This window comes from Chelonoidis abingdonii, chromosome 4, assembly GCF_003597395.2.
Source record: "Chelonoidis abingdonii isolate Lonesome George chromosome 4, CheloAbing_2.0, whole genome shotgun sequence".
Classification (NCBI taxonomy): Eukaryota; Metazoa; Chordata; order Testudines; family Testudinidae; genus Chelonoidis; species Chelonoidis abingdonii.
This window is the reverse complement of record NC_133772.1, coordinates 150,156,845-150,168,745: the sequence shown is the minus strand read 5'-3', so window position 1 is coordinate 150,168,745 and position 11,901 is coordinate 150,156,845. Positions and strand designations below refer to the sequence as shown.

At 46.4% G+C, this 11,901-nt stretch overlaps 1 protein-coding gene across 1 annotated transcript in view; it reads left to right on the top strand.

Moving 5' to 3' along the window:
- Nucleotides 1–968: 968 nt before the first annotated feature.
- Nucleotides 969–11,901, top strand: part of DACT1 (dishevelled binding antagonist of beta catenin 1) — a 28,775-nt gene continuing 17,842 nt past the window's right edge. The window contains 2 exon segments of the mRNA XM_032775721.2: nucleotides 969–1,107; nucleotides 5,702–5,753. Of these exon segments, the coding sequence (XP_032631612.2) occupies nucleotides 969–1,107; nucleotides 5,702–5,753 (191 nt within the window).

Below are 11,901 nucleotides of genomic sequence, written 5' to 3'. Positions count from 1 at the left end.
AACATGTTTCCGCCAATACAACTTTGATGTGGTGTGGACACAACGCAGCTGCACGAGTGACTGAGTGTGAACCCAATCTGTTGAAATAGATTTGTCTGTGGCACTTTGCTGACTGAATGTTTTCTGGTACAACTTTTTTGTGTAGGCAAAGCCTAACTGTGTAGAAACACAAGTTCACGAGCTGTAACAAGACAAAGAAAAATGCTCCCATGAAGGAACCTCATTTGGATTGCAGTTGAAAATACAACAAAGACTGTAAATCACCATTGGCTTGAACTCCAGTGATTGTAATTTTCATCCAGTAATGAGCATCAATAACTTCAGGAAGTTCCACCTCCAAACTATTTTCAATGGAAATGAGATTCATTCACTTCAGTGAAGTTACTCTGGATTTACACAGGGGCGGAAAGAAAATGCAGCTTCTTTTCCTGGTAAAGTGTCTGTTCAACTCGGCCCTCGGTGGAAATCAATGGAAAACTAAAACATGAACAAGAGACTCTAAATTAAACATGTATCAGAGGGGTAGCCGTGTTAGTCTGAATCTGTAAAAACAGCAGAGAATCCTGTGGCACCTTATAGACTAACAGATGTTTTGGATCATGAGCTTTCGTGGGTGAATACCCACTTCATCGGATGAAGTGGGTATTCATGAATCATGGGTATTCATGGATCATGAAGTGGGTATTCATGATCCAAAACGTCTGTTAGTCTATAAGGTGCCACAGGATTCTAAATTAAACACATTATGCGCAGTGGTTACAGTTGGAATATGAGAGCCACTTGGAGGTAATCATGTAAAAACCAGAAGGGTCTGAGCATGATCTCAGCCAACTGCAGCTGCTCCAAAATGGGTACCGGACATTATATTTTCCTTTAAAGAAAAATGAGTTTTCAGGCTCGGGGGGACGACAAAGGAAACAGTAAACCAGCAATGTGACCAGCTAAACTGGCCTAGGCTGAAAACGAGCATGACTAAGACTGAGTTCATGTGGGTCAGTAGAGGTGCCATAGAGAAATTGGACATAGAGATTAATGGAGTGAGAGTAAACCAGACTGATCCATTCAAGTACCTTGCCAGCCGGGTCGCAGAAGATGGCAAGCTTGAATGTGAGATACTATCCAGATTGGGGAGTGTGGAATAACATCTATGGGGTTTTGTATGACAAGCATCAGCCACAGAGACTAAAACCCCAGCTATATAGCACACACTGCAATGCTGTATGGTGCAGAAGCATGGGGGATAAAAAGATGACAAGTTCAACGCCTACAGGTGTTTTGAGATGAGACATCTGTGTGCCACAAGAGGAGTTGCATGGAGAGAGAGATTTCAACATGGAAGTATTAGGATGGAACTTAAAGTCCATGATGCGGCTGACAAAATCTGGGAAATGTGACTTTGCTGGTGTGGGCACATACAGAGGATGAATGAAGAGGACTTGGCAAAGACAGCATGGCAGAAGAGGGTGGAAGGAAAGAGAAACCAAGGAAGGGATGGTTGGATTGCATCAAAGAAGATGGTAAGGAGGAGGACCTTAGTGCTACCTCAGGCAGATGGAGATGATGGATGCTTGCGTGACAACCTGACCATAGTGGATGGGATAAAGGGAAGAAGGAGATTGGAAGGGGGGAAAATTGCAGTTTAAAAATGTGAAGGTTGGAGAACCATTCTCCTAGGAAGGTAGCTACGACATTTCCTCTGCCACATCCTGTCCTCCTTTGCTTTCAGTGAATCCAGGTGGATGAACCTGGATTGCTTACAGGCCCTGCTGTCACTTTGAATCAGCTGGCAGCAATGTTCCCAGAGAAGGCTGCCAGCTCCTGCTGCTTCTGCTATGAGGGAGGGGATTGTATTTGCAGTGCCTGCCTTCTTTGAAATTAAGTAAACTCCCCTGCGCTGCATGGCCACTAGAGGTTATTATTGTAAAGATTCTCCTGTATCCACATCTGGTCCTAATAAAACAACAGTACAAAGAAACTTCCTCATTTCTATTTCCTGAATCAACAGCACGGTCATGAGATCCGGATAAGCTTGGGCCTGATAATTTTCTGCAATTTAAATACCATTTCTTTTCCAAGCAGGAAATGCTCGGTCTGTTGTAAACAGTTGGTTTAATAGGACGTCAATTCTTAGTCCCAGGCAGTATCTTCATTAAGATAAAAGAACGAGGAGTACTTGTGGCACCTTAGAGACTAACACATTTATTTGAGCATGAGATAGTTAAAGTTCTATTGTCTTTTAAACCAATGCTAATAAAATGTTACAAGTTTTAAAAAATTCCCTAAACAGGAACTCACGGAATTCAGTTCGTATTGCAAGCCAGTTTGCAGTTGGGTTTCAAAATCAGCCTTTACCAGTGGCGGATTAATGATTTTGCCGCCCTTAGGCCCTGAAATAATTGCTGCCCCACCTGCCCCTGGCCCTGCCCTGACTCCACCCTTTTCCCGACCCCATTCCAACTCCTTCCCCAAAGTCCCAGCCCCAACTCCTCCCCCTCCCTGCCCCTATTGGATCCCTTCCCCAAATCCCCACCCCAGCCCTGCCTCTTCCCCCAGCGTGCCGTGTTCCTCCTCCTCTCCCCTCCCTCTCTGCTCCACAAAACAGCTGTTTTGTGGCACAAGCGCTGGGAGGGAGGGGAGAGAAACAGGACGCAGTGACTGGCTCGCAGAGGAGGCAGAGGTGAGCTGGAGCAGGTGGGGGTGGGGCAGGGACGGGAGCTTCTCAATGGGTGCTTAAATTTGCCACCTCTGCAAATTTGCCACCCTAGGCGTAGGCCCTGTTGGCCTAGGCGATAATACACCGCTGGCCTTTATTCTGGCCAGGTATCACAGCCCACAGCCCCTATGTGTAGGGGACCCTATCCAATTGGCCTATGTCTGTCCTGATGAGCAGTGTGGTCTTTAGCTGTATACTGATAGACTGTACCCCTGTTCCTCCAGCTTATATTGGGTACAGAGAGGTCTCTACTAATTATCCAAAGGAGGTCCACGTAGATCCTGGGGACACCTGGCCTCCATGCTGGAAGGACTCCCAAATTTGTCAGTAGTTGGTGCAACTGAGCGAGGAGGGAGGGAATAGGAGGTGATCAGGGTAGATCCCTGTGTGACCTGGTGACTGCCTTGAGGGGACGGGAACCTAGCAGCTGCATACGGCCTACCACTCAAGGAGGGCCCCCCCACCATGTGTGAGATGGGCCCTCCTTGAGTGGTAGGCCGCCATGTTGGCTGACACACTGGGGAACCTCCTGAGGTAAAAGCATGAGCTGCTGCACTTGAGCTCAAAAGCCACTCTTCTCTAGCTGGGGCTATAATAGCCTCATGTCATCTATAGATTGGGCAGCGAGGGTGGACCTGCCGCATGCTCTCATCAGTGGTCCCTCCTTCAGCTGCATCTCACCTGTGCCAGGATTGCTGTTAGCATAGCTCCAATGACCTGCCCGCACCTTCCTTTCTGCAGGGGTGTATTTAAAGCTGCTGCAAAGCGGACATCTCTTGGGCCCTTATTCTCCTTGCAGGATACGTGTAGCAATCATTGAAATCAGCGGGGGTTACCCACTTGCTGTGCGGGAGAGGTGGAGAGAAGAAGGCCCCTCAAGTGCCAGGCTACAAAGACTGGCTGGTGGGGCTGCCCTCCCTTTCCTCACCTATTGCAAAGGTTCTGGCATGCAGAGGTCCTGTGTGCATTACAGGTCGGGGTTGCACCTTACAGAGCTAACTGGCACTGAAGGAGCTGTTGGAATCTCAATGAAATTGAAGGGCTCAACCAGTCCCCTGTTGACTTTTCTCTCCATAAACTCTTGTACAAAGCAGCATGATTGGCGGGTGTTTAACACAGGATCAGCGCTGGAAGAGCAATGGGGGAGTTGCACTGGGGCAGAGAGGAGCTTGCACAGAGCCTGCCTGGGCTCTGTATAGCCGGTGGTTATTCCCTCACTTCATGAACATTCAGCTCGCCAACAAAGATTAAAAATATGGCCCAATATGGGAGCACAGGTTAGCAGTGTTGCACTTTGGGTCACAATTTTAGGGAGGCAGAACCGTACGAGCAGAATGTAATAAGCACATGTGCCCCCCTATTTGCCTTCACAGTCATCCCAATTGTGTAGGAAACAGGTGGATAGTTGCCTATGACAACTAATCATTTGCACACGTTTAACTCATTTGCAAGCAAACTGCTAGTAACTGTGCAAGCAGTTTCTGGTCCCCAGATGATCCTCTCTCTCTTAAAAATGTAGCTATCAAACAGGGATGGCTTTCATTTTCTGTGTACTGTACCTTTAAGTGGGGCTTCAGGGGATGAATCACTTGGTGCTTGCCTTGGATCACTCAATGATTACCTGTTCTGTTCATTCCCTCTGGGCCACCTAGCATTGGCCGCTGTTGGAAAACAGGATACTAGGCTAGATGGACCATTGGTCTGACCCAGTATGGCTGTTCTTATGTTAAGTTTCTAAGCACTCTCTCAAGGTCAGTCTTCAATAGTCATCTTGTTGGAGTACAGACCATCAGAAGGGGCATTCACACTGTACTCTCTTATAGAGACTTGATTTTTGTGCTTTCTTGTTTTGTTGCTCTCTTAAGCTTACTTTCCGGCAGAGCAATTTTTAATGATCTGTTTGCCCAATGCAGGGTGCAAAGACTAGCTTTTACCAGAGTCAGTTTAACTCTTTGCAAATTGCAGACACGCACATGTGCATGCACACATACGTCCATACGCAAGCATACACACACACACAGTTATTTATGCATCACCCCTTGCATTCATCTGGCTAGAAATGTGGAAAATTGTTAAATGCTATTTGTTCAGCATTGAGGGTGTGCTTAGCATGGCACAGAATTCAGAGGACATATTCCTTTGCTTTTGGAGATTACAATGTAAGACGTGACTTCTAGAAAGGTAGTTTTCCTCTGTTTCTCTGAGGATGGGATCTATCAAGGGTTATGCTCAAGTAGCTGGGTATTCTAAAGAAAATGTAGAACCATGTACAAGAGCCCTCCCTCATCCCTCAGAGTTGCTGCCTATGCTCTTTAGTTCTCATGTGGTTGGTCTTGCTACCAGTTCCATCAGCAAGGGTTGCGTGCTGGAAATTGAAATTGGACTACTTTGTATTGATAGGGAACAGTTGTTGTTTGTATCACAATAGCACCTAGAGGCCCCAATCATAACCCCATTTGCCAGACCCATAGCATGAGAGAGTCCCTGCCTTGGAGAGTTTTATAATCTATATAGATAAACTGGCAAAGAATGAGAGGGAAAACAAGCACGGAGGGGTGAAGTGACATGACTAAGATCACACAGCAGGTTGATGACAAAGCCAGGATTAGAACTCAGGTCTCTTGACTACTAGTCTAGTCCACAGGACCACACTGCCCCAAGATGATAATGTGTTGGAGAGGTCTAAGCCCTGGGACTGAGAGGCAGGAATTCCTGGGCTCTACTCCTGGCTTCAGCAATGATTTGCTTTGTGGCCTTGGGTGAATCAGGTAGGCTCAGATCCTCAAAGGTATTTAGGTGCCTAATTCCAATTGATTTCAGTAGGAGAGAGGTTTGAGGATCTGGGCCTTAATCTCTCTGTCTCAGTTTACCTGTAAAATAGGGATAACACCACCTACCTAACGCACAGGGGTACTGTGTGATTTAAATTATGTACAATCATATAAGTTTGATTCTTATTTATACTAAATCTCTTTTATATTGCTGCAGCAATGGAAACGGGCCTTAGAATGAATGAGAGTCAGTCCTTGTCCCTGACAATGTAAGATCCAAATCAGAACAGTTCAATGGGGCTTAAGCATGTGCTTCAGTGCCTTGCTGAATAGAGAAGCTTAGAGATAGTAGGTGGGTGAAACAAACAAACTACAGGTCTGTCGCATCTTACGCACATTTAACATGCGCAATTTCAGCTTTACGTGGTTGGAAAAACAAAAAAAAACAACAAAAAAAGAGAAATAACAATTTTAATACTGTACCTCTAGTGCGGGCGATTCCACCTGCCATTACACTCAATGTAATTTTGACTATATGCGATTTTCGCTTTACGCGCTGACTGCGGAACATAACCCCAGTGTAAGATGCGACAGACCTGTGGTGGGCAGAGTACGGGGAAAGACAAAGCACCAAAAATATTAACAGGGCCCACTCATATCCAGTCTGTTACCCCCTTTTCTTTGGGCTAAAGCAAAAATCAAATTACTCACAATAAAGTCTTCCCTTTGAATTTCTTTGGAATACTGATAAATAAAATAGCACAGCTGACATATTTCAAATGGTATTTTCCCTTTCAGGCTATTTTTAGAATTGACTTGAAAACTGTGTATTCATTATGTTCACTCTTGGCTGCATTATAACGGCGTTACTGTCTTTTACCTTTTCTTGTTTTTCCTGCCCTCGGTGGAGGAGTTTGATTTAGGCTCAGCTGCCATGTCCCACCTCAGTCTATTTAGCACCATCAGAAATGTTGCGATGTTGGGCTGCTGTTAAATAAATGGTTCCATGGATATCAGTTACAAACCCCTGTAAATTATTCTGCTGCCAGAGGCAGCTTCCTGTCTCTGACCAGAGGGATTATAACAGGATTAGCCAACTGTTCAAAATCTCATGTGCTTTTTAGATCTGTTTGTAATTGCATTCCACAATCATATGTACACTTTGGCCTAAATCAAAGCCCACAATTGGCCACTGGCCTGATTGAATCTTAGGTCCATACGGCGTACTTGATCTATGCTGGGAACACCCATTAAGCTGCACAAAGATGGTAGATCTAGGGAGGTACAAGTTCTTTTGTAAAGAATGAACTAATCCAGGTCTGCCAGTCCCCCGCCTCGTTAAAGTCCAGCCTAAAGACCCACTTCTTCTGTGAGGTCCACACATGACAAATATTCAATTAGGGGACCATTTTCTTTTCCAGTTTATACTAACTGAGATGATAAATAGTCTTATGGTTAAGATGTTGGGCTTGGCTTCAGAAGATCTAGCTTCAGTTCCTCCCACTGCCATAGACTGTCTATATAACCTTGGCCAAGTCGCTTAGGGAAGACTGAAGTGGCGCTGGTATTGTGTACTCCTAAGACTGGGTTTCAGTGGTAAAAGCATCCCAATGGTTATAGCTGCCTGCTGTGTCCTGCATAATAGCTGTGAAGCAAAGGGGGGAAGGTTTCCGCCAGGAAAGATGGTGTGGCTGTCTTCTGAGTTTGAACAGCCAGACAGAAGGGCTAATAGAAGAGCTTAGCATGGAGCTATACGGCTCAGGGAGGCTTTAACAGTGAGCCACAGTAATGCGTTGTGGTGTGTTGGGCTGGACCTGGCTGAGCTCTTTTGTGACCTGTTAGGAATTGCGTGGTGCTTGGTGTACATTTATGATCATGACATGGTGTTTGTCACTGATGTTATGAGTTGTCACACTGTATGGTAACAGGTAAGCGTGTGCTTTCAGAGCTGTTAGGCACCCTGCAGCATATGATATCAACTAATAAAGATGAATTCTTTCCTAAATAAATAGAATTTTATTTAGTAACAAAATCAGTGCAAAGAAAAATCTCTGCAGTTTAAAAGAAAATACATTAAAAAGGTAATACATTTAACAGAACAGGACTTATCCAGGGGAAAGACCATTTGTGTCCATTTGAGCTGCACATACAGCAACCATGGCTTTCACAGGTCAGTGTATGTGAAGCTGTGGTTGTCCTTAATGGCCTCCAGGGCGGAGTGCTAGGGGTAGGGATGCAGCCCCTGATGCCATGTAGAATGTTGGGGTGGGGGTCTAAGGAGGTGCTGTCATGGAGTTCTCCAGGGACTGCAAAGGGAAGCAAGCCCATGACTGTTGAACCAGTAGGTCTGCAGCATCTGAATTTGCTGACAGAGAAGCCTCCTTATGTCCTGGTCCATCTCCCTCTCCTTTTCCTGCTGGGACTCCTGGGCATTTCTTCTCCCTACTCTTTCGTTCTCCAGGGCCAGCTGTCTGCAATGTTCCCTCTCCAGGCCCTGTGCTCATGGTGGGACACAGCACTGACTTGCAGGATCTCATTGACTCCTGAGTCCTTTTCTTTCTCCTTGTTATCTGGTGCAGGCATTCCACAGGGTGGAGAGGCCCCTCCTGGCCGCATTGGCAGCAGATGCAGATAAAACACACAAGGTTGCTGTAGTCAAGCTAGGCACAACAGAAAGTGAAAGTTAAGATTCAGAACTCCTTTCCTTTGCTCTCCTAAAGTTTTAAGCCAGACATGCTCATTGACATGTCTGCTTCAGCATGCTTGTGCATGGTGCCACTCACAGTGCTAGCCATTATGAGGATGGCCTGCCACATGTGAAGGAAATGAGGAATTACTCAGTTGCATGAAACCATGCATCTATAGGGCACTGGCACTACCATTTCCACAAGCTGGGGGTGATCTTAGCTGATATCTCACTCCTGAGCTTAACAAAGGCCCAGAGAGCAAAGCTGCTTCTGGCATCCCGAAGCCACCTGAGCTCATATGTCACCTGCCTGTTAATTCAGCAAGCACCATTGCACTAATCACTAACTGGCATGGGAAAGTGTCCTGCCAGAGGGGGAAAATACAAGGCTGCAATCCCTAGATATCTGTGGGAAAGGATTGCAGAGTACCTCCATTAAAGTTTTCATTGAGATCTCAGGAGGATTCTAGGGCCATCCCTGTGTACACAAACAAATTGCTCCGCATTCCCCTCCACCCACCTAACTCCATAGGGGAATGCAAAGCATATAACAACTCTACCTCTTCTAGTATGACTAAATTAATGAAAAATCGATAGCTGTATCTGTGAAGTTGCCACCAATACATCATTGTAGTGGAAAATATATTCACACAGTTACCCAGGGTTCCTCCCCCTGAATCGGCAGTCACCCATGCTCAGCTGGGAATTGGTCCTGCTTTGAGCAGGGGGTTGGACTAGGTGACCTCCTGAGGTCCCTTCTACCCCTGATATTCTATGATTTTAGCTGACAGGACTGCAGTGGAGTCTCAAACAGGTCCAGGTTTGCAGCATAGCTGGACTCCTTGGTCACATGTCCCCCATCCACCTCCTTCTCATCCTAGCTGTTCAGGGCAGGGCCCTGTAACTCGGGCTCCTGAGAGGTATCCACAGTGGTGGTGGGTCTTTACATAATATGGCATGCAGCTCTTTGTCAAAGTGGCAGATTTGTGGCTCAGCACTGAATTGACTGTTCACCTCCCTGGCCTTCTGATGTGCCTCGCACAGTTCCTTTTCTTTCACAGGCACTGTTGCTTGTCCCTGTTGTACTCCTCCTCCTGCATCCCCATGTGCAATCTTTTTCTCCAGCTGGTCCACAGTGCTGCCTATTAGCTCAATCTCCCTGCAGGCCCAAGAGGTGCAATACCTCCTGTCTGCGCCAAGCGTGTAGCCAGCATGGTCAGCTGGGAAGTTGCACACAACAGTGGAGACCTGCTAGGTGTGCTCACCAAGCTGGACAATCAGGAAAAGACGTTTCTAAAATTAGCAGGGCTTTAAAGGGGGTGTGGGGTGTGTGTGGAGCATCTGATCTTCATGACCCCTGGGCAGTGAAGTTCACAGTTGTGACGAGAGCAGTCAGTGTTGGGCACCGTGGGACAGCTGCTGGAGGATAGTTAGGATCAATGTAAATGATGCAGCGTCTACGCGCGTGCTCTGTTGACCTCAGTACATCAACCATGATTCAGCATGTCTCAGGAAGGTTGTGTTACTATGGTGCTGTAACGGGGCACATACATTGGTGGGAGACACGTGTAAGTATAGACACATGCACAACTAGGTTGACATAAGGCAGCTGACATCAATCTAACTTTGTAGTGCAGACTAGGCCTAAATCTCTCAGTGCCTTTGTTCCCTAACTGTCCAGTGAAGAAGATACTTTTTATCTATTTAGTCTCTTCAGTCTTTGGGGAACTTTCTCATACCATGTGTTACCCTTCTGGCAATCACAGTTGGCAGCAACAAGGGCCTGGTTCAGTATCTCGGGGGTTCCTTTTTAACAGTACAACATAAAACTGGCTCAAGCCCCCACCCAGCGACCTGGGACAATTACACACAACTCCGGGTGCCTCTCAGAGGCAATACTTCCCCTCTTGCAAGCAGAGTCTGAGAGTAGCAACAACTTTTAATAAAAGGAGGGAAATAACTTGGCATTAATTTAGGAAAACACTACAACTAAGGTTCATAAACATAAACCCTGAGCAAAAGACCCACCCCCAAGTAAGTTGGGCAGTGCCCTTTTCCCCTCAGGTTCTTAGGTCCAGCAACCCAAAAGTCCTTTTAATGTGCCTGTCCCTTCTCTGCACCCCACTCACAGTTGCTGTCCTTGTTTAGTGCAGCCCCAGAGTTCAGAGGTTCATCTGTAGGAGGCACCTAACACACTCCACTGCTCGAGCACTCACTCACCACCCCGCTGGCCAGTTGCCACACCTCTCTTTGGGGCTGTGCTCTGGCCCTTTCCACCAGCCACCCCTGTATACCAGCTGCCTGCTCACCAAGCTATCTGCAGGGCTCACCACTTAATACAGCTCTCAGTGATTTCAGGTGTTAGCAGAAGGGAGCCTCATTGCTAGTGCACACTAGGCAGTTTCTTGCATCAGAGGCACTATCCCAAAACAAGTCTAATACTTAAACCTAGAAGCCAGTGATTTCAGCTCTTTAGCAGGTAACAAAACTCTCAATTGAGTCTAAATTAGCTGTTTTATTATACCATGGAAAAAGGAAGGATCAAACAGCATCTAAGACCCTTAACCAGTGCCCACAGCACCACATACAAACACCTATATCCACCCTCTCTCATCTCATTAGGTTTTGGAACCCGTGTCCCCTGCCTAGTGAGTGCTGTTCAGTTGAGGGTGAGTCCCTCCATCGGGTATGCCAGGTATGGTTCTGCTGCCTTCGATTCACACAGTAAAGATAACAACCCTTTATTACTCATGCCCCAATAACAAGGAGACTGGGGATCCAATGCCAGCCAAAAGTGATCATTTGGGCAAGCAATCCCATCATGCTGAGCACCTAGGCAGGATGAGTGTGCCCATGCAAACGAGATCAGCTTCTGAAGTTCTTTTCCACAGCTCACCACTAGATGTCAGGGGAGAGCTCATTCAGACTCTGCTCTCATATGTCTATGTAGAGTATCCAGCACGTTTTGTAATCACTTCATATTTATATGAGGATGTGATGGTGTAAGAAAACTACAAGTGAGGAAGGTATTACGTAGGCTATTGGATAGGATTCCCTTGACTAGCTGAGTGTGAATAGCATCCCTTCTTTAGGGAAGGGTTTACCTCTGACTCTGAACATCTCTACTCCAGGACTAACTATTTAGCTGGGTCTGAGGTGAGCTTTCCAAAACTCCCAGAGTTCTTGTAGCAGGATAGAAGGAATTTGTTTGCCAAACACAGGACGCTATATTTTAGGAGATTTCCATTTGGTGCACAAAGGGAAACTGGATGCTCTAAGCCAAGGAGAATGGTAAAGCAATCAGGAGAGAGGGAAGGGAAGTAGAAACAATGGAGGATTATGGAAGGCTGTGGTACAGTCATTGTTGTGCTATTTGGATGGCTTTGCTTTACTCAGGCCACGTCTACACTACCGGATAATATCGAATTAGCTATAAAACTGATATTATAAATTCGATTTCATGCGGCCACACTAGGCACAGTAATTCGGCGATGTGCGTCCATGGTCCGAGGCTAACGTTGATTTCTGAAGCATTGCATTGTGGGTCGCGCTTCTGTAGCTATCCCATAGTTCCCGCAGCCTCCCCCGCCCCTTGGAATTCTGGGTTGAATCATTATTGTCGCGGGTGGTTCTGGGTAAATGTCGTCAGTCATTCCTTCCTCCGGGAAAACATCAGCTGACAATCCTTTCGCGCCATTTTTCCCTGGATTGCCCTGGCAGACGCCATAGCA